At 37.5% G+C, this 24929-nt stretch overlaps 1 protein-coding gene across 2 annotated transcripts in view; it reads right to left on the bottom strand.

Annotated features, from left to right (window-relative positions):
- Positions 1–24929, bottom strand: part of LOC139139363 (inhibitor of Bruton tyrosine kinase-like) — a 49021-nt gene that overhangs the window by 10510 nt on the left and 13582 nt on the right. For both annotated transcript variants that reach the window (XM_070708259.1, XM_070708260.1), the window contains exons 7-19: positions 15734–15857; positions 11535–11724; positions 11016–11205; positions 10736–10841; positions 9572–10083; positions 7963–8167; positions 7377–7575; positions 6389–6506; positions 3947–4007; positions 2658–2951; positions 2055–2125; positions 1060–1293; positions 491–640 (exon numbers count right to left, since the gene is read on the bottom strand). In XM_070708259.1, coding sequence (XP_070564360.1) covers positions 491–640; positions 1060–1293; positions 2055–2125; positions 2658–2951; positions 3947–4007; positions 6389–6506; positions 7377–7575; positions 7963–8167; positions 9572–10083; positions 10736–10841; positions 11016–11205; positions 11535–11724; positions 15734–15857 — 2454 coding nt within the window. The remainder of the gene's footprint in view (positions 1–490; positions 641–1059; positions 1294–2054; positions 2126–2657; positions 2952–3946; positions 4008–6388; positions 6507–7376; positions 7576–7962; positions 8168–9571; positions 10084–10735; positions 10842–11015; positions 11206–11534; positions 11725–15733; positions 15858–24929) is intronic.

The raw sequence follows: 24929 nt of genomic DNA, 5'->3' as shown, positions 1-24929 counted from the left end.
GCAAATTCACCAGAAATCATGAATTCAACTAAAACTAATGATATCCTATGTGGGTAAGCTTGCAAATAACACAGCATGCAATTCAATTTGCTACGGAAACCTAGATTTGTATGTGCTGGAAACATTAAGAGTTTGGGATTTGATAAAACAAGATACAGAAGACAATATGCTTGAGAAAATTCTGTAAGGTAAGGCAACTTTACTGTACACGGAGATGTAGAATTAGACTTGGTTAAAGTCAGTAAATTAAAAAAATCCTTTGCAATAGCTCTCTTGAGTCTCTCCCATTTAGTGTGATGCTCTTTGGGGGAAAAGAATGTAAAGTCACATTCTAAATGATATATGTACACAGTAGCATTACACACACTAAGATAACATGAGATAAAACTTTTGATTCTGTGAAAAATCCTCATGTGTTTGATAAGCTGACATGAACTTGTTGTGTGGCTGGGGTATCAATCATGACAGATTGAACAATTGTATGTACTACCTCAGTGTTTTCTCTGCTGGTGACCATGTAGCGGTTGCCGTGACGGTAGGTTTAGAATTTCTTCTGTCAACCTTTTTTTCATTTTGTTCTTCATCCTGCATTACTTCTCTGAATGACAAAGTTGACGATGATGGTTGAACCACTACACCCCTGCAACAACATCAAAATAAGCTAACCCAAATAACATGAGAGTACAATATCTGTGTCAACGTCGCCAATGAATACTGTAGAACCGTAAAATATCTGTGTTGTTTCAGTTAAGATGGTGATAACCTTTAAGTTACTACAGCACAGAAACAACAATATAACATAATTCTTATCTCACTTTCCATAGGCAGGGTATCATGTGACATGTTGTGAGACCTTCATGTTTTATAGGCAAATCAAAACATCACAAAACTTAACAGAAATTAAAGTTTACCAATTGCTAAAGTTTTGATAATTAATTCAGGTGTTTTCGGATGTTGTTGGAAAGACAATTTTTGCACTACTTGAACTTTGGTATTTATTTTACAGCAAACATTTCTTTGAATATTTGCCAAAGCTGTCAAAAAGTTTTGATAACCAACCATGGACTGGAAACTGTCTTGCATATAGCATCTTTGTCTTCACTTTTCTGTTCAATTTTATCTGTAGACTGGGCAGTCTCTGTATGCAGCTTAAGTTGCTGTCGAGCTAGTTTCTTTCTCTGTTTGTGTGACAGCTTTGTTGGTGTAACATTAACATTTGCTTTCACAGCTGTCTTCTCCTTTACTTGAAGAACTTCTTCATCCATCAAAGACTGCAGACTTTTATTACAAGGACTGTTGACAAAAGAACAATAATTTTAAAATGTGCTGTGCACAAGAAATTTGGAGATCATCTGATGATTTCATTTACATGTAAATTATTTCTAGACATTGGCTTCAAATCAGAAAGTAATTGACTTATAGATTTTCTTGCTATCAAGTGACTCTACTAAATCACTGAGACTCATCTGTCATAATATCACACTAGGGCTGAGCCAATAAGCTAACACAGCTATGCAATTTCAAAGTGACAGTTCACTGTTAACAAGTTTGGAGAAAGATATTTTTAAGATACTCCTGTTCATCACGTGTTGATAGCCTCGTAGCCAGCGAGCAGCAAGCTCACGGAGCTGAGACTGACTAACTCATCACTGAAGCACACTTTATGCCACGGTGCAGTGATGACCGAGGCGGTGACCCTTGACACAAGATGGCTGCCAGCATGCAGCGCGCACAGCTGATGCTATTGAACGGTGTGAATGTTTTATCCAAAATGAAAATATATGGGTGCTTTAGATTTTTATTCATTTTTTACGGGAATCAGTAGTTTTATAACTTTATTACATATTATCTTGCTCAAAATAAAAACTACTGAAGCTGGGCCATAACGTATGATGACACTATACAAGAATCATGGGATTGCAATGGCAGCGACCATGCCATCAAGGTTTTCAAGCTTATATTACTGTACTGATGTATGGGTATCAGTGAGCCGCTTTTGCCAGCTATTAATTACAATTAGCTTTCGTATAAAAAATATCATAGTTAACTCTTACCTTTGCAAAGCCCATACAGATGTTTGTGATGTTTCTGTCTTCATACTGACGAGTGAAGATTTCACGTTGCCCTGACAAAACAGATCTCACTCGATGTTAGATACTGACAGTCTTTATGTGAATCTTGTTTGTCAATGAACATTTACGTAATTATCACTTCCTTTACAACATAGCATTCATAGCTACGGCCAATAGTTGGTCAAAATGCAAACTTGGCATTATTGAGCCCAATATGCTATGGACATCTCTATAGCTTTTCATTTAAGGAAGCAAATATGTGACTCATACATGTATGTGTGACTTAATGGAGTAATACATGTACTCTGCAGGTTAGACATTAATGTAAAGTTTGGGTAGGCACAGTACATGTTAGATCTGCATCTTTGACATTTTAGAATTTGACTTTGGTAGAGACCAAAAAATGAGCTGCACATGTACATTGAGCATTTCAGACACTTTTAGACATTTCATATACTACATTTTAGATGTGTCATATCTTTAATTATGATAAAACAATCCAAGCCATGACATGGATCTATTTTTGTCACAGCCTTTCCAACACACCACCTGTACATGCATAATGAATTGAGACTTTAAAGCTACCTCCAAACTGTCTTGTCTTGTGAAAGTACTCAGCTCATCAGCCTCTGTATCCTTCTCTGTTTCTATGACAACTGAAGAGTCATACATTGTTTGTTCTTTGCTGGAACTGATGGTTCTTCTTCTTGATCTTTTTTTAGCCTTGCCTTTCTTCACCCATTGCTCTGGAGACATTACTTCATACTCTATATCATCTTGTGTCATGGCAACTGCAACACTCTCCTCCCAGGTTATACTGTCACTATCCTCAAACCTTGGGGAGTATGGCGTTATTATTCGTTTGGACATTGCTGGAATCTTTGGGAAAATAAAGTTGCTAATAAGAGTATACAACTCATGGCAGTGATGAAGGGCAATTACAATCTTGCAAAGTATTGTATATGAAAATATACTGTTAAAGCATAATTGACTGGGTTTTCATGGTGCTATATTTCTTGATAAATGAAAATTGCTGATCTCAGTGAAAATGTCTAGAGTCGTAAATTTGTTTGTTTCACTGGCAAATCAGTGGATTTAAATCCCAGCAAAACTGTCTTAAATATTAAAAAGTAGCATTTTATCCTTGAGAAAATTAATGATCTCACAGTAACACCAAATCAAGACAGATTACTATTTCATTCTATAAATTATCATCCATACGCCATAAGTCTCTCCTGGATCAACTGTTTTTAGGAGCTGTTGATCACTGTTGCTGATGACTTGGTCACAGGTTTTTTACAGGACATGCAGGAATTTGAAAAATGCACAGACCTGAAGATGTAATTGCTTAGAGGCCATGACAGATTATATTGTAACACAAGTTGACATAGTTACATACATCATACTACACTGATTATGTAGAAAGTTTTAAGGGGATCTGTCAATTCATATCCCAGTAATGGTTCCGATTGTCAGAAAAGTAATGACAAAATGGTTGCCTGATGGTTACTTTCAATTATATCACTTAAAATTGATGTGCATATTAAAAGTATATTTCAATGTCTTTACAGAAAGTTTGAATGGAATTGGATCAGGCTCCTCTGAGTCATGGCTGTGGAAGTGAAAAATTGTAACAAAATGGACGTCTAATGGACATATTGGATTTATCACAAATAAATTGGCATATACATATCAACCTCATAGTGTATTGTCCATGCACCAAATATTTATTAAATTGGCCTAGGAATGTCTGTGTAATGGCTGAGGATGGATACATGGAACCAAATCTATTAACCCTCCTAAGACTTCCCATTGAGGTGTCTATGTAGAAACACTGGTATCTATGGGCGGCAATACAGAATGGAAAATCTTACCATTTCTCTGTATGCTGCAGACAAATCTTCTAAGAGTTCTTCACTGAGTACTTCAAGTGTTCTGTGTGTCACAATCATAATCATTTAGTTACTTGTCATCGGTACAAATGGCAACTGTGACAGTAGTCTTGCATTGTTACAAATGGCAACTATGACAGTAGTCTTGCATCGGTACAAATGGCAACTGTGACAGTAGTCTTGCATTGGTACAAATGGCAACTATCACAGTAGTCTTGCATTGGTACAAATGGTAACTGTGACAGTAGTCTTGCATTGGTACAAATGGCAACTATGACAGTAGTCTTGCATTGGTACAAATGGCAACTATGACAGTAGTCTTGCATTGGTACCAATGGCAACTGTGACAGTAGTCTTGCATTGGTACAAATGGCAACTATGACAGTAGTCTTGCATCGTTACAAATGGCAACTATGACAGTAGTCTTGCATCGGTACAAATGGCAACTATGACAGTAGTCTTGCATCGGTACAAATGGCAACTGTGACAGTAGTCGTGCATTGTTACAAATGGCAACTGTGACAGTAGTCTTGCATTGGTACAAATGGCAACTATGACAGTAGTCTTGCATCGGTACAAATGGCAACTATGACAGTAGTCTTGCATCGGTACAAATGGCAACTATGACAGTAGTCTTGCATCGGTACAAATGGCAACTAGTGACAGTAGTCTTGCATTGTTACAAATGGCAACTATGACAGTAGTCTTGCATCGGTACACAATGGCAACTATGACAGTAGTCTTGCATCGGTACAAATGGCAACTATGACAGTAGTCTTGCATCGGTACAAATGGCAACTATGACAGTAGTCTTGCATCGGTACAAATGGCAACTGTGACAGTAGTCTTGCATCGTTACAAATGGCAACTGTGACAGTAGTCTTGCATTGGTACAAATGGCAACTATGACAGTAGTCTTGCATCGTTACAAATGGCAACTATGACAGTAGTCTTGCATTGTTACAAATGGCAACTGTGACAGTAGTCTTGCATTGTTACAAATGGCAACTATGACAGTAGTCTTGCATCGGTACAAATGGCAACTATGACAGTAGTCTTGCATCGGTACAAATGGCAACTATGACAGTAGTCTTGCATCGGTACAAATGGCAACTGTGACAGTAGTCGTGCATTGTTACAAATGGCAACTATGACAGTAGTCTTGCATCGGTACAAATGGCAACTATGACAGTAGTCTTGCATTGGTACAAATGGCAACTATGACAGTAGTCTTGCATCGGTACAAATGGCAACTATGACAGTAGTCTTGCATCGGTACAAATGGCAACTGTGACAGTAGTCTTGCATTGGTACAAATGGCAACTATGACAGTAGTCTTGCATTGGTACAAATGGCAACTATGACAGTAGTCTTGCATTGGTACAAATGGCAACTGTGACAGTAGTCTTGCATTGTTACAAATGGCAACTATCACAGTAGTCTTGCATTGTTACAAATGGCAACTATCACAGTAGTCTTGCATTGTTACAAATGGCAACTGTGACAGTAGTCTTGCATTGTTACAAATGGCAACTGTGACAGTAGTCTTGCATCGGTACAAATGGCAACTGTGACAGTAGTCTTGCATTGTTACAAATGGCAACTATCACAGTAGTCTTGCATTGTTACAAATGGCAACTAGCTGTGACAGTAGTCTTGCATTGGTACAAATGGCAACTATCACAGTAGTCTTGCATTGGTACAAATGGCAACTATCACAGTAGTCTTGCATTGGTACAAATGGCAACTGTGACAGTAGTCTTGCATTGTTACAAATGGCAACTATGACAGTAGTCTTGCATCGGTACAAATGGCAACTGTGACAGTAGTCTTGCATCGGTACAAATGGCAACTATGACAGTAGTCTTGCATCGGTACAAATGGCAACTGTGACGGTAGTCTTGCATTGTTACAAATGGCAATTATCACAGTAGTCTTGCATTGTTACAAATGGCAACTAGCTGTGACAGTAGTCTTGCATTGGTACAAATGGCAACTGTGACAGTAGTCTTGCATCGGTACAAATGGCAACTGTGACAGTAGTCTTGCATCGGTACAAATGGCAACTGTGACAGTAGTCTTGCATTGTTACAAATGGCAACTGTGACAGTAGTCTTGCATTGTTACAAATGGCAACTAGCTGTGACAGTAGTCTTGCATTGGTACAAATGGCAACTATCACAGTAGTCTTGCATTGGTACAAATGGCAACTATCACAGTAGTCTTGCATTGGTACAACATCATAACATGATAACATCGGTCATAGGGGTCCCTGGCAACCTTTGAGTAGAGTTCCGACGATACGTCCCTTTAAGTTACATAGGCCTTGGTAAACACAATAGTATATTGAAAGAGCATATCTAATTTCCCTGATAATTGAGATTCATACAATCTTTGGTAATCAAAGTTTGAATATGTACTCACCTCATATCTAAAAGTGTTGCCAGGTTTAGATTGATAAATTGATTACAAGTTCTTTTTAACTGAAGAGCATTGTACAAAGATGAAAACTCCAACAATTCAGCTACATTCCGTAAGGTTACTGGAAGAAAAAAATATTTTTGTAATTGTCTTCTCACAGCCATGTTCAAGGTATCTCGTTGCATCATTTGGAACAAACATAATTTGTTTTCAAAACCACATATGTTTAGTTGGAGCACAATGTTATTTAGTAATAATCTATTGCATTGCTGCAGTGTCATGACAAGTAAGTGAAGCAGAGAGTCTTCCATGATACTCAATTTCTGTTACTTTACCAAACAAACTTACTCCACAGTGTTTGTTTTGTAATCATTCACGGTACAATCTTTCAGACTTCCATCATAGTTACAACAACATAGTGTCATTTATATGATAAAGTTGGAAATTTCTCAAACTAATTACAATAGTGTGATAAAACTTCCTGTTCTCGTCTGGAATGCACCCTAGGGGTAGATATTTGGACTCTCAATGTTTTACAATGCTTTTCTGATCTACCACTTGTGGGGTTCATTTTAAAGCTCTGGAGTAAGAAAAGTTTTCAAAGTCTTCGTTTTGTGAAATTCAAACATTTTATTTTTCCCCATAAAGTTAACACAGGGATGGTGGCCATTTTGAATTTATTGGTAAATATTAGGTAATTTGTTTCTCTAGAACCAAACCGTGGATGGTGATCCCTGATTTTTATTGTTGATTTGATGACTGAAAGCTTCATACGGAAATTTTGAGCAAAAGTTCAAGTCTCTCACTTTCAAGGCGCATACTACCTTATGTGTGAAATTAACATTGAATTGCTGTAGTTTTTAACCATGCTATAGACAATAGCTAGCAAAATCACACTTGTGCTCTGTGGAGGGGCTGTGACAAATTGAAGGCAATGTTAAACATTTTCATGTGACACTCAGTTGTGGAATAAGACTCTGGAATAACTTACTGAGCTCAGCTAGCGTCACTTGACAGATGTCTTTGAGTCCAGTAATAAGAAGCTGATCTGAAACTGTAAGTACGTTACAAACAAACTCCACATTGTGGCAGCTCCTGATGGAAATAGCTTCATCAGTGTACAAGTAATCTAGTACTATATTTAGAACATCACTTGGAAAAGATAACTTCAATGGAGTCTTTGTAGAAGTCTGTGGGTAAAAAGAACAGAAATGCAATGGATTCTTGCAAATTGTTTATGCTGCTATTTACTCTTGAGATTGATGACAATATCTATGGAATCAGTAATCATGATGTACATCTGTAATCATATTAAATGCTCTTAAACAGTGTTAAGATTGTAGAGGCAGAATAATAGTAGCATTTTTTTGGAAATATTTTATGGGGAATCAAATCTACCGTCATGGTTACACAAAAGGTAAATGACACTGAATTTTTAATTCTTCTCTGAGCAAAGTTCATGAAATCTTTGCACAACAGCAGTCAAAAAAACAACTCACATACATGTATTGAATATTCAAGTGTGTCATTTAAAGGGAATAGTGATGACCCTACATCACTGTTTAGCTATTGCTTACCTCAATCCATCCACTGCCAAGCATACTATGGAAATACTCCAATCTAGCAACCAACACACATTTGTGACAATCAATGACAAGACCATCTGCTGTCTCTATGGAAACATCATACAGTGATTTATACTTGTTTCGGTCAAATCGGATTATTTTACTGGATTTCTTGACTTTTGTGATTTCACCATCAGATAATCTGGCTCCTTCAAGTCTGCATTGTAAAAACAAATCAAATTTTGCATGATTTATCAAGCGCATCGAATAAATTTCCTTATATCTCTTGTGAATACATGTAGGAGTTTGTGAATATCAATCTTTCAACTACAAATATCTTCATGGCTCTTTTGTGAATAAAGTATTCAGGGCCTAGTAGATTTGGCTCTGTAGATAAATGTGTGCCCATTTACCCAACCACAGTCATTGCTGGGAAATGTCTTAGGTGATTTCAATCAAAACATGAAAAAAAAGGACAACGTGCAATGGGTACACATGCATATTAAATTGTTTCACAACACAATCCAATGTGGCTGTATAGTTGCTATTTGTTGACAACACACTTTGTGTCTGAAGCTATGACACCTAAATGGACATGAATAAGGTTCCATTACAATTTTAAAACTTGCATTTGACAGTACACAAGCAGGATTTTATTTACATAAAATATATAAAAAAATTGTATGTTATCATAAAGTTCCTCAGAATCATTGATTACGAAACATGTTGGGTAGTCTTTTATATGGGACTTGGAGGTTTAATTTTCCTTTAGCATGCATGCTCTGTTGACTAAAACCAATAACCTGGGGAGTCTTCAGCATCAATGTCACTGAAATATTGACCTGCCACAGCCATGTTCATGCTGTTACGTAGCATGATGGCTTTATGTTCATAGAAAGACACTTTAACTTACTGAGTTAGTGTATTCAAATGCTAAACAAAAAGCAGATGAGGGTCACAGTCCATAGGGGCCTCAAAAGAATGCCATTTGACGGACTTTTAATGGTCACCCATAAACAAGCATCATAGCATCCCAATCACATGTAACCACATCAGTTAACTGTTACTGTACTGTATTACTAACAAAGTAAATCCACATGTGAAATTTCTTTCCTTTCCAGAACTCTTGGCTGTACGGAACTTAATAAATAACTGACATGATCCTACTGTATGTGTGATGATGAGATCAAATGTTATTGCATGGAAAGTTGCCGTACGCTCAAATCTACAATTTTCCAAATTTCACTTTCAGGCAGCTGTATGTATTCTATTTCAATAGTCTGGAACAACGGTACATTCAGACCACACAGAGTATTTCCTTGCTAAATGGGCCAGCATTTTTTTCATGCATATGGGATTATGCAGACATGGTTCTTTTGTGTATTTCACAATAATTTTCAACAAAAAGGTAAGATTTTGCATTAACAGAACCTCTGATCCTGTACTCTAATAACACTATACCATTTATGTATGATACTGTTGATGAACATGACAGCTGACTTGAGTTCATTTTCATTACATCAACCCATCACCAATGAAACAAGTAAATGAACTTCCCCCAAGTTCAATGTGCATATTAGAAGTGATGCCATAACTTGGTAATGATAGAAGTTTACTCTACCTCTTGGCTAAGGGGAAGACACCATATTTCTTTGCTACATCTTGCAACACAATGAGAGGACAACTTCTATCTCTATTTTCATTCTTCTCACTCTTGGCAGATTTCTTTCCTTTCTTTCCACTCTGTTTACTCTCCTTTTGCAGTTTCTTCCTTTGTTCTGAATATACCTGGTAAGCAGACTTCTTTTGTTCAACCTCTTTGATGTTCATTTTTGACAGCTGAGTTTCAAAGTCCCTATACTCTGTCTCTTTTTTGTCAGTTGTCATGGTTACATACTTGTCTCCTGCTCTTATCATATCACAATCATCAGTATAGATGTACTGTAACAACATTGTCAATACATGAAATTCTATTTTCTCAATATCGACCACTTGGACACCTCTACCAGATGTAAAATCAAACTTCATATCACCAGTTTCATCCTGTATCTTTTGCTGAGAGAACAGTCTTCTAAAATAGTCACTACGAGAGGCTAGGATATACCTGTGAGCTGCTATGTCTTGACCATTTACCTATAATTTAAGCATTGGTGTGGAAAGGATTACCAAACTTACATGCAACATCTTAATAATTCAAATGCTGAAATTATGAAAACAATGCCAAATGAGTCAAACTCATTGATTCATAGTGAATCATGGAGTATCAGAGACTAATAGACTTGCGAGTCGAAAAACAACCACAACTGTTTATTACTTTAAGTTCAATGCACTTTTCATCACAATCTTTGGACAATAACAAAGTAAGTGAAAACTTCCTTGTTTCCATTGTTAATCCCACATATGAAAGCCATTCAAAATCTCTCACTATTGGAATTTTATACAGATTTATAATTTCACATCTATAGACTCTCTTACAACCTACTGGTGTTTCTTTCATCAACATCAGCCAAGTTCTTCCAAATGAAGTACTAAATACAAGGCAGGAAATGTTATAGGGCTTCGGACAATAAATGATTCCCTAATCAAGATATTCTGACATACTGTGTCACATGACAAGCACTGAAGCTCATCTGCCACCACAAATAATTCAACTATATATCTGACTAGACATCAAGAATCATATTTTACATATGTAGGTCAAAGTTTCTGATTAAAATTGTAAAAGAAATCTGGTCTTGCTTTTCATGAATTAATTTGGAGAGTAAAATTCACTGAATGTGCTTACTTTCAAGATGACATCATGGATACTATCAAAGAGGTCTGCTTCTTCAAAGAGTGTCTTGAAATGAGAATTCATCTCTGAGTTACAAACACTTGGTACATCTGTTAAACTGTTGACAGAAAAAAATGAACAAACAAAATGAGGCATATTCTTGATATCATCTCATGTCACAGTATCATAGTATCATAGCAAGAGGAAGGGTAGTTAACATGTAATGTACCAGACATTCAAATTATGGTATGAAGAAAAGACTTATTTTGGCAGAGAAATAGAAATTGCAAACCTTGTCTTTGGATCAGACTGCAGAATAGCAAAATTTAATCCAGCAGGATCTATGGCACATTTCATAGCTCTGTGGATGTAGGATAAACGATGTAAATTGATATACTGCATCTCTTCTTTCTCCTGTTGTTCCATCTCGGCTGATAGAGTGAATGCCTCAACAGATTGGACCTTTGTCATACGGGCAGTATCTGTCATTGCAAACATAAACCAATGACTTTTGAAATTTAATATGACATAAAAGTTGATGGTCATTGATGAAAGATGCAGAGGTATTGCATACTTTATTGGCTGAAATGGTTATCTGACAACAGTAAGCCTGTACTCAGTGATTCAAGCAGTTATTCTTTCCTTAGAAAATCATAAATTACCCCTCACTTGCAACACAACTTAAAAACATGGCTTTTTGGAAAGCAAGCTGAAATGTCTCTGCTTATGCATGAATTCTATGAAGACAATGTTTTTAAGTACATGTATGTAGATTGTGAGACCATGGTACATGTAAGTATATCCAACATACCTTTTGAAGCTACCTTTGAAATGTCAGTCTTTCTATTTTTCCCACTTAAATAACCAATAAAACCTTCACCATCATTGGTTACAAACACCATATTATGTTTACTAAGGGAAATGTCAGCCATGAAGATCTGTCTGTTAACATTCCATCGACATTTCCTTATTCCACCATACCATGCTTGCCAGCAGTACACCTATGATAATACCATAGAGAAAGTTATGATCAGAATACACATAATCAACTTCAAAAATGAAACTCATCAATTTCTGATCAATACTTGTTACTGATTTCCACAGCCACAACAGGACAGACATTTTTTGACAGACTACACATTTTGTCATCTGTAGAAGATCCTCTCAAGATGGCAGAACACACTGCCTGCATCATTATCTCACTGAAAATTATCTGACAACCCCCTGACATCATGCATTTTCAGAAAGCTTCCTATCGTAACTTTACAATGAGATGAACATTTTACACAACATCTAAATGTTTGGGGCAAAAACATTTTTGGCATCAAGTAATTAAAATTAGTTTAAGTCAGAAAGTTGACGTAACTGTGAAAGATTAATTCGGTCAGTACAAACAAGAGCTTCTGCAGAAAAAATGAGAATTTGGTTATGGGATATCAATCTCTATTTCAAGAGACTGATCTAAAAGACCCATGCTATCAAAATTTGATTCAATTTAAGTTTTGCCTGGAAACTGCTGATAGTTTTTGATGTATTTAGTTTACCCTTGATAACTATTAGGATTAATGTGTGAAAATAAAAATTACATGTGAAATTTAAGTTTCACAAATATTTTATAACTCTTAATAGTAATTTTTGTTGACAGTGTGGAAAATTTATTTATAATTCTAAAAATTTTAACAATATTTTGCAGAGTGTTGTGACCAACAATAAGATCATAACTGATGGTCAACACTTTGAAGTTCTTGCTATAGATAGTGATAGTGAAGAACAATAAATAGGATAGTTCTAGCTACAGATAGTGATAGTGCAGAAAAATAAATAGGATATTTCTAGCTACAGATAGTGATAGTGCAGAACAATAAATAGGATATTTCTTGCTACAGATAGTGATAGTGAAGAACAATAAATAGGATATTTCTTGCTACAGATAGTGATAGTGAAGAACAATAAATAGGATATTTCTTGCTACAGATAGTGATAGTGCAGAACAATAAATAGGATATTTCTTGCTACAGATAGTGATAGTGAAGTACAATAAATAGGATATTTCTTGCTACAGATAGTGATAGTGAAGAACAATAAATAGGATATTTCTAGCTACAGATAGTGATAGTGCAGAACAATAAATAGGATATTTCTAGCTACAGATAGTGATAGTGAAGTACAATAAATAGGATATTTCTTGCTACAGATAGTGATAGTGAAGAACAATAAATAGGATATTTCTTGCTACAGATAGTGATAGTGAAGAACAATAAATAGGATATTTCTAGCTACAGATAGTGATAGTGAAGAACAATAAATAGGATATTTCTAGCTACAGATAGTGATAGTGAAGAACAATAAATAGGATATTTCTAGCTACAGATAGTGATAGTGAAGAACAATAAATAGGATATTTCTAGCTACAGATAGTGATAGTGCAGAACAATAAATAGGATATTTCTTGCTACAGATAGTGATAGTGAAGAACAATAAATAGGATATTTCTAGCTACAGATAGTGATAGTGAAGAACAATAAATAGGATATTTCTTGCTACAGATAGTGATAGTGCAGAACAATAAATAGGATATTTCTTGCTACAGATAGTGATAGTGAAGAACAATAAATAGGATATTTCTTGCTACAGATAGTGATAGTGAAGAACAATAAATAGGATATTTCTTGCTACAGATAGTGATAGTGCAGAACAATAAATAGGATATTTCTTGCTACAGATAGTGATAGTGAAGAACAATAAATAGGATATTTCTTGCTACAGATAGTGATAGTGAAGAACAATAAATAGGATATTTCTAGCTACAGATAGTGATAGTGAAGAACAATAAATAGGATATTTCTAGCTACAGATAGTGATAGAGAAGAACAATAAATAGGATATTTCTAGCTACAGATAGCGATAGTGAAGAACAATATATAGAATATTTCCTGCTACAGATAGCGATAGTGCAGAACAATAAATAGGATATTTCTTGCTACAGATAATGATAGTGCAGAACAATAAATAGGATATTTCTTGCTACAGATAGTGATAGTGAAGAACAATAAATAGGATATTTCTTGCTACAGATAGTGATAGTGAAGAACAATAAAAAGGATATTTCTTGCTACAGATAGCGATAGTGAAGAACAATAAATAGGATATTTCTAGCTACAGATAGTGATAGTGCAGAACAATAAATAGGATATTTCTAGCTACAGATAGTGATAGTGCAGAACAATAAATAGGATATTTCTAGCTACAGATAGTGATAGTGAAGAACAATAAATAGGATATTTCTTGCTACAGATAGTGATAGTGAAGAACAATAAATAGGATATTTCTTGCTACAGATAGTGATAGTGAAGAACAATAAATAGGATATTTCTAGCTACAGATAGTGATAGTGCAGAACAATAAATAGGATATTTCTTGCTACAGATAGTGATAGTGAAGAACAATAAATAGGATATTTCTTGCTACAGATAGTGATAGTGAAGAACAATAAATAGGATATTTCTAGCTACAGATAGTGATAGTGCAGAACAATAAATAGGATATTTCTTGCTACAGATAGTGATAGTGCAGAACAATTAATAGGATATTTCTAGCTACAGATAGTGATAGTGCAGAACAATAAATAGGATATTTCTAGCTACAGATAGTGATAGTGAAGAACAATAAATAGGATATTTCTAGCTACAGATAGTGATAGTGAAGAACAATAAATAGGATATTTCTTGCTACAGATAGTGATAGTGAAGAACAATAAATAGGATATTTCTAGCTACAGATAGTGATAGTGCATAACAATAAATAGGATATTTCTTGCTACAGATAGTGATAGTGCAGAACTATTAATAGGATATTTCTAGCTACAGATAGTGATAGTGCAGAACAATAAATAGGATATTTCTAGCTACAGATAGTGATAGTGAAGAACAATAAATAGGATATTTCTAGCTACAGATAGTGATAGTGAAGAACAATAAATAGGATATTTCTTGCTACAGATAGTGATAGTGAAGAACAATAAATAGGATATTTCTTGCTACAGATAGTGATAGTGAAGAACAATAAATAGCATATTTCTTGCCACAGATAGTGATAGTGCAGAACAATAAATAGCATATTTCTTGCTACAGATAGTGATAGTGAAGAACAATAAATAGCATATTTCTTGCCACAGATAGTGATAGTGCAGAACAATAAATAGGATATTTCTTGCTACAGATAGTGATAGTGCAGAACAATAAATAGGATATTTCTTGCTACAGATAGTGATAGTGAAGAACAATAAATAGGATATTTCTTGCTACAGATAGTGATAGTGAAGAACAATAAATAGGATATTTCTTGCTACAGATAGTGATAGAGAAGAACAATAAATAGGATATTTCTAGCTACAGATAGCGATAGTGAAGAACAATATATAGAATATTTCCTGCTACAGATAGCGATAGTGCAGAACAATAAATAGGATAATTCTTTCTACAGGTAGCGAGATTGCAGAGCAATAAACAGGATATGGTAGGTAACTCTAGTGTAGAGTAAGTCATTGTCGTCAACTTTCATAACTCTATGAAAAGACTAACCATGCAGAATCCAAAATGTCATTTTTAGCTAGAAGTACAGTTTTGGATCTAGAGAATCAAACACTGCCAAAGCTACTTGCAGTAAGCCTACTTTGCACAACTGATCCTGAGAAAAGTCTCCATTGCATTTTGCCTATTTGTTTTGTATGCAAAGGAAAGATGCTAGTGTATACATTGCACATGTATTTTGTGGTCAATCATGGTTGATATGTTGTTAAATTAAGCTGGTTTCAAGGGTTGTTCATTGATAAACCACTACAGTACCAAAGACCATAGTCTCTCTACTGACAGACTCTCCATCAAGGGACTGTGCTCTTTATAAGCTATTATGATATCAGCTATCTATTTACAAAAGGTTCTTCTTTTATGAAAGTCAGCCATAGAATCATATTTTTGGAAATGCTGTGACATTGTTGCATGAGCATCTTACCTTGCCAGAAGCATGTAAAGCTAATACTATTAATTCATCATTTCTTTCTCTTTGAAGCACATCCTTGTCACCATCACAATCTAAACAACCACCGTGAACTTCAAGTTTTGTTATATTGAGCTGTCTGTCAAAGATAGTAACACATTTACTCTGTCAGTAAAACAATACCTACCGGTACCATGGTTACAATGCATTTCTTGATTTACTTGTTTGTTTTGCAGATTTTATGATACATTAAGCTAACAAGGGAATTTTACAAGGTGGCAAAACCCGGAGTTTTTCAAACAATCCTGGACAGTGTTCTCCCTGAATAAGGTAAGAGGGGCGTGGCGCCCCCTTGCCAAAAATGACAGAGATTTTTTTTTCAAATAATAAAATTTATGAAAAAAAAGTTTATAGTGATTTACAAGCAGAATGCATGTGAGTCGATCATGCAGGCTGCAAACATAATTCTCATCGATCTTGCAATTAAATCATAGGACGCTGAAAGGTGTGCGTGTAATGGCAAAGGGGGAAAATATCCATACACAGATACAGAAATAAAGGCATGAGATGAACTGGTGTTTGGGTCAAGTAGGGGGTAGTTTATTTCAAATACAAAGACTGAAGTGTGTCAGTACCCTCCCCTGGCGGCTGGTACGTTGACTGTATGCCATGATAAAGACAGAGGGGGGAGGGGCACTGATACATTACTAATAATTAACTAATTCTACAACTACTCTCATTAATATCCTGGCGGCTGGTTGACTGTATGCCTTGATAAAGACAGAGGGGGGAGGGGCACTGATACATTACTAATAATTAACTAATTCTACAACTACTCTCATTAATATCCTGGCGGCTGGTTGACTGTATGCCTTGATAAAGACAGAGGGGGAGGGCCACTGATACATTGCTAGTAATTAACTAATTCTACAACTACTCTCATTAATATCCTGGCAGCTGGCTGACTGTATGCCATGATAAAGACAGAGGGGGAGGGGCACTGATACATTACTAATAATTAACTAATTCTACAACTACTCTCATTTATATCCTGGCGGCTGGTTGACTGTATGCCATGATAAAGACAGAGGGGGAGGGGCACTGATACATTACTAATTATTAACTAATTCTACAACTACTCTCATTTATATCCTGGCGGCTGGCTGACTGTAGGCCTTGATAAAGACAGAGGGGGAGGGGCACTGATACATTACTAATAATTAACTAATTCTACAACTACTCTCATTAATATCCTGGCGGCTGGTTGACTGTATGCCTTGATAAAGACAGAGGGGGAGGGCCACTGATACATTACTAATAACAATCTAATTCTACAACTACTCTCATTAATATCCTGGTGGCTGCTTGACTGTATGCCATGATAAAGACAGAGGGGAAGGGCCACTGATACATTACTAGTAATTAACTTATTCTACAACTACTCTCATTAATATCCTGGCGGCTGGTTGACTGTATGCCATGATAAAGACAGAGGGGGAGGGCCACTGATACATTGCTAGTAATTAACTAATTCTACAACTACTCTCATTATTATCCTGGCGGCTGGCTGACTGTATGCCATGATAAAGACAGAGGGGGAGGGCCACTGATACATTACTAATAATTAACTAATTCTACAACTACTCTCATTAATATCCTGGCGGCTGGTTGACTGTATGCCATGATAAAGACAGAGGGGGAGGGGCACTGATACATTACTAATAATTAACTAATTCTACAACTACTCTAATTAATATCCTGGCGGCTGGCTGACTGTATGCCATGATAAAGACAGAGGGGGAGGGCCACTGATACATTACTAATAATTAACTAATTCTACAACTACTCTCATTAATATCCTGGCGGCTGGTTGACTGTATGCCATGATAAAGACAGAGGGGGAGGGGCACTGATACATTACTAATAATTAACTAATTCTACAACTACTCTCATTAATATCCTGGCGGCTGGTTGACTGTATGCCATGATAAAGACAGAGGGGGGAGGGGCACTGATACATTACTAATAATTAACTAATGCTACAACTACTCTCATTTATATCCTGGCGGCTGGTTGACTGTATGCCATGATAAAGACAGAGGGGGAGGGCCACTGATACATTACTAATAATTAACTAATGCTACAACTACTCTCATTTATATCCTGGCGGCTGGTTGACTGTATGCCATGATAAAGACAGAGGGGGAGGGCCACTGATACATTGCTAGTAATTAACTAATTTTACAACTACTCTCATTAATATCCTGGTGGCTGGCTGACTGTATACCATGATAAAGACAGAGGGGGAGGGGCACTGATACATTACTAATAATTAACTAATTCTACAACTACTCTCATTAATATCCTGGTGGCTGGCTGACTGTATGCCATGATAAAGACAGAGGGGGAGGGGCACTGATACATTGCTAGTAATTAACTAATTCTACAACTACTCTCATTTATATCCTGGCGGCTGGTTGACTGTTTGCCATGATAAAGACAGAGGGGGAGGGCCACTGATACATTACTAATAATTAACTAATTCTACAACTACTCTCATTAATATCCTGGGGGCTGGCTGACTGTATGCCATGATAAAGACAGAGGGGGAGGGGCACTGATACATTACTAATAATTAACTAATTCTACAACTACTCTCATTTATATCCTGGCGGCTGGTTGACTGTTTGCCATGATAAAGACAGAGGGGGAGGGCCACTGATACATTACTAATAACAATCTAATTCTACAACTACTCTCATTTATATCCTGGCGGCTGGCTGACTGTAGGCCTTGATAAAGACAGAGGGGGAGGGGCACTGATACATTACTAATAATTAACTAATTCTACAACTACTCTCATTAATATCCTGGCGGCTGGTTGACTGTATGCCTTGATAAAGACAGAGGGGGAGGGCCACTGATACATTACTAATAACAATCTAATTCTACAACTACTCTCATTAATATCCTGGTGGCTGGTTGACTGTATGCCATGATAAAGACAGAGGGGGAGGGCCACTGATACATTGCTAGTAATTAACTAATTCTACAACTACTCTCATTATTATCCTGGGGGCTGGCTGACTGTATGCCATGATAAAGACAGAGGGGGAGGGCCACTGATACATTACTAATAATTAACTAATTCTACAACTACTCTCATTAATATCCTGGCGGCTGGTTGACTGTATGCCATGATAAAGACAGAGGGGGAGGGCCACTGATACATTACTAATAATTAACTAATTCTACAACTACTCTCATTAATATCCTGGCGGCTGGTTGACTGTATGCCATGATAAAGACAGAGGGGGAGGGCCACTGATACATTACTAATAATTAACTAATTCTACAACTACTCTCATTAATATCCTGGCGGCTGGTTGACTGTATGCCATGATAAAGACAGAGGGGGAGGGGCACTGATACATTACTAATAATTAACTAATTCTACAACTACTCTCATTATATCCTGGCGGCTGGTTGACTGTATGCCATGATAAAGACAGAGGGGGAGGGGCACTGATACATTACTAATAATTAACTAATTCTACAACTACTCTCATTAATATCCTGGCGGCTGGTTGACTGTATGCCATGATAAAGACAGAGGGGAGGGCCACTGATACATTACTAATAATTAACTAATTCTACAACTACTCTCATTTATATCCTGGCGGCTGGTGACTGTATGCCATGATAAAGACAGAGGGGGAGGGCCACTGATACATTACTAATAACAATCTAATTCTACAACTACTCTCATTTATATCCTGGCGGCTGGTTGACTGTATGCCTTGATAAAGACAGAGGGGGAGGGGCACTGATACATTACTAATAATTAACTAATTCTACAACTACTCTCATTAATATCCTGGCGGCTGGTTGACTGTATGCCTTGATAAAGACAGAGGGGGAGGGCCACTGATACATTACTAATAATTAACTAATTCTACAACTACTCTCATTAATATCCTGGCGGCTGGTTGACTGTATGCCATGATAAAGACAGAGGGGGAGGGCCACTGATACATTACTAATAATTAACTAATTCTACAACTACTCTCATTAATATCCTGGGGCTGGCTGACTGTATGCCATGATAAAGACAGAGGGGGAGGGCCACTGATACATTACTAATAATTAACTAATTCTACAACTACTCTCATTAATATCCTGGCGGCTGGTTGACTGTATGCCATGATAAAGACAGAGGGGGAGGGCCACTGATACATTACTAATAATTAACTAATTCTACAACTACTCTCATTAATATCCTGGCGGCTGGTTGACTGTATGCCATGATAAAGACAGAGGGGGGGGGCCACTGATACATTACTAATAATTAACTAATTCTACAACTACTCTCATTAATATCCTGGCGGCTGGTTGACTGTATGCCATGATAAAGACAGAGGGGGAGGGCACTGATACATTACTAATAATTAACTAATTCTACAACTACTCTCATTAATATCCTGGCGGCTGGTTGACTGTATGCCATGATAAAGACAGAGGGGGAGGGGCACTGATACATTACTAATAATTAACTAATTCTACAACTACTCTCATTAATATCCTGGCGGCTGGTTGACTGTATGCCATGATAAAGACAGAGGGGGAGGGGCACTGATACATTACTAATAATTAACTAATTCTACAACTACTCTCATTAATATCCTGGCGGCTGGTTGACTGTATGCCATGATAAAGACAGAGGGGGAGGGCCACTGATACATTACTAATAATTAACTAATTCTACAACTACTCTCATTAATATCCTGGCGGCTGGCTGACTGTATGCCATGATAAAGACAGAGGGGGAGGGCCACTGATACATTACTAATAATTAACTAATTCTACAACTACTCTCATTAATATCCTGGCGGCTGGTTGACTGTATGCCATGATAAAGACAGAGGGGGAGGGGCACTGATAATTACTAATAATTAACTAATTCTACAACTACTCTCATTTATATCCTGGCGGCTGGTTGACTGTATGCCATGATAAAGACAGAGGGGGAGGGCCACTGATACATTACTAATAATTAACTAATTCTACAACTACTCTCATTAATATCCTGGCGGCTGGTTGACTGTATGCCATGATAAAGACAGAGGGGGAGGGCCACTGATACATTCTAATAATAAACTAATTCTACAACTACTCTCATTAATATCCTGGTGGCTGGCTGACTGTATGCCATGATAAAGACAGAGGGGGAGGGCCACTGATACATTACTAATAATTAACTAATTCTACAACTACTCTCATTAATATCCTGGTGGCTGGTGACTGTATGCCATGATAAAGACAGAGGGGGAGGGGCACTGATACATTACTATAATTAACTAATTCTACAACTACTCTCATTAATATCCTGGCGGCTGGTTGACTGTATGCCATGATAAAGACAGAGGGGGAGGGCCACTGATACATACTAATAATTAACTAATTCTACAACTACTCTCATTAATATCCTGGCGGCTGGCTGACTGTATGCCATGATAAAGACAGAGGGGGAGGGCCACTGATACATTACTAATAATTAACTAATTCTACAACTACTCTCATTATATCCTGGCGGCTGGTTGACTGTATGCCATGATAAAGACAGAGGGGGAGGGCACTGATACATTACTAATATAACTAATTCTACAACTACTCTCATTAATATCCTGGGGCTGGCTGACTGTATGCCATGATAAAGACAGAGGGGGAGGGGCACTGATACATTACTAATAATTAACTAATTCTACAACTACTCTCATTAATATCCTGGCGGCTGGTTGACTGTATGCCATGATAAAGACAGAGGGGGAGGGCACTGATACATTACTAATAATAACTAATTCTACAACTACTCTCATTAATATCCTGGCGGCTGGTTGACTGTATGCCATGATAAAGACAGAGGGGGAGGGCCACTGATACATTACTAATAATTAACTAATTCTACAACTACTCTCATTAATATCCTGGGGGCTGGCTGACTGTATGCCTTGATAAAGACAGAGGGGGAGGGGCACTGATACATTACTAATATTAACTAATTCTACAACTACTCTCATTAATATCCTGGCTGGCTGGTTGACTGTATGCCATGATAAAGACAGAGGGGGAGGGGCACTGATACATTACTAATAATTAACTAATTCTACAACTACTCTCATTTATATCCTGGCGGCTGGTTGACTGTATGCCATGATAAAGACAGAGGGGGAGGGCCACTGATACATTACTAATAATTAACTAATTCTACAACTACTCTCATTAATATCCTGGCGGCTGGTTGACTGTATGCCATGATAAAGACAGAGGGGGAGGGCCACTGATACATTACTAATAACAATCTAATTCTACAACTACTCTCATTAATATCCTGGTGGCTGGTTGACTGTATGCCATGATAAAGACAGAGGGGGAGGGGCACTGATACATTACTAATAATTAACTAATTCTACAACTACTCTCATTAATATCCTGGCGGCTGGCTGACTGTATGCCATGATAAAGACAGAGGGGGAGGGCCACTGATACATTACTAATAATTAACTAATTCTACAACTACTCTCATTAATATCCTGGCGGCTGGTTGACTGTATGCCATGATAAAGACAGAGGGGGAGGGCCACTGATACATTACTAATAATTACTAATTCTACAACTACTCTCATTAATATCCTGGGGGCTGGCTGACTGTATGCCTTGATAAAGACAGAGGGGGAGGGGCACTGATACATTACTAATAATAACTAATTCTACAACTACTCTCATTTATATCCTGGCGGCTGGTTGACTGTATGCCATGATAAAGACAGAGGGGGAGGGCCACTGATACATTACTATAATCAATCTAATTCTACAACTACTCTCATTAATATCCTGGCGGCTGGCTGACTGTATGCCTTGATAAAGACAGAGGGGGAGGGCCACTGATACATTACTATAATTAACTATTCTACAACTACTCTCATTAATATCCTGGCGGCTGGTGACTGTATGCCTTGATAAAGACAGAGGGGGAGGGCCACTGATACATTACTAATAATTAACTAATTCTACAACTACTCTCATTAATATCCTGGCGGCTGGTTGACTGTATGCCATGATAAAGACAGAGGGGGAGGGGCACTGATACATTACTAAAAACAATCTAATTCTACAACTACTCTCATTAATAATATCCTGGCGGCTGGTTGACTGTATGCCATGATAAAGACAGAGGGGAGGGGCACTGATACATTACTAATAATAAACTAATTCTACAACTACTCTCATTAATATCCTGGGGGCTGGTTGACTGTATGCCATGATAAAGACAGAGGGGGAGGGGCACTGATACATTACTAATAATTAACTAATTCTACAACTACTCTCATTAATATCCTGGCGGCTGGTTGACTGTATGCCATGATAAAGACAGAGGGGGAGGGGCACTGATACATTACTAATAATTAACTAATTCTACAACTACTCTCATTAATATCCTGGCGGCTGGTTGACTGTATGCCATGATAAAGACAGAGGGGGAGGGGCACTGATACATTACTAATAATAACTAATTCTACAACTACTCTTATTAATATCCTGGCGGCTGGTTGACTGTATGCCATGATAAAGACAGAGGGGGAGGGGCACTGATACATTACTAATAATTAACTAATTCTACAACTACTCTCATTAATATCCTGGCGGCTGGCTGACTGTATGCCTTGATAAGACAGAGGGGGAGGGCCACTGATACATTACTAATAATTAACTAATTCTACAACTACTCTCATTAATATCCTGGCGGCTGGTTGACTGTATGCCTTGATAAAGACAGAGGGGGAGGGCCACTGATACATTGCTAGTAATTAACTAATTTTACAACTACTCTCATTAATATCCTGGCGGCTGGTTGACTGTATGCCATGATAAAGACAGAGGGGGAGGGGCACTGATACATTGCTATAATTAACTAATTCTACAACTACTCTCATTAATATCCTGGGGGCTGGTTGACTGTATGCCATGATAAAGACAGAGGGGGAGGGGCACTGATACATTACTAATAATTAACTAATTCTACAACTACTCTCATTAATATCCTGGCGGCTGGTTGACTGTATGCCTTGATAAAGACAGAGGGGGAGGGCCACTGATACATTGCTAGTAATTAACTAATTCTACAACTACTCTCATTAATATCCTGGGGGCTGGTTGACTGTATGCCATGATAAAGACAGAGGGGGAGGGGCACTGATACATTACTAATAATAAACTAATTCTACAACTACTCTCATTAATATCCTGGGGGCTGCTTGACTGTATGCCATGATAAAGACAGAGGGGGGAGGGGCACTGATACATTACTAATAATTAACTAATTCTACAACTACTCTCATTAATCTACAACTACTGAAACTAGACTAAGTTCCCAAAGACCCAAACACCATAGATGTAGGAACAAGTTAAGTAGCAGGGAGTTTGGTAGCAAACCGCAGAGAGGAGTCAACCCGGAGGGGTAGAGTAGGGTGTAAATAACGTTGATAGGCCTCACTTTTCCAGTCACCTAGGAGCTTAATAAGCTCCTGAGGAAGCCCACAATGCAGAGCCCAAGAAGCCCCTGCATGGCAGAAGCTATGAGAAGAATAGTATGTTGCATCTGGAACCAGAGAAGTTAAAAGGGCAGACAGTCGTTTTGAGAAGAAGGGAGCTGACATTGGAAATTTGGACGGGTGGTCCGGCAAAGGGAAGGCTGGATCACCTGGTTTACCTGGGGAGCAATTAAAGGCAGAAAGGATAGCTGTAACAGGGCAAAGGGGGTGAGACCGCATGAATGGGAAGGGTATTACAAATTTCCTATCTTTGGTCTGGATAGTTTTAGACCAGCAGATAACTTGCCCTAGTCCCCAAGGAAAAGAAAGAAAGTCTGCCAGGGTGGATCAAACTGCAGACCCGAAGGGGGAAGGATGTTGGAATGGCACAGGAGATCAAAGAAAAGTACTAAACAAATGGTAAACATACCAAGGGGCATGAGGGTAACCCAGGACAGCAGAGTACTAAGTTTTTTCTTGGTTGGAATTTTGCTTGTATTTTCCCTCCTAAAGCTAAACAACCTATATTTGGGCTCAGTCCAGACGTGTTTAAGGCTGAGAACAAGTGAGTGTTATGATGGTATGAATTTTGACATCGGTGAATATGTCTGTCGCTATTTTTC

The sequence above is a fragment of the Ptychodera flava genome, chromosome 8 (genome assembly GCF_041260155.1).
Source record: "Ptychodera flava strain L36383 chromosome 8, AS_Pfla_20210202, whole genome shotgun sequence".
NCBI classification, from domain to species: domain Eukaryota; kingdom Metazoa; phylum Hemichordata; class Enteropneusta; family Ptychoderidae; genus Ptychodera; species Ptychodera flava.
The sequence above is the reverse complement of the archived record's forward strand: the minus strand, read 5'-3'. Positions and strand labels throughout refer to the sequence as shown.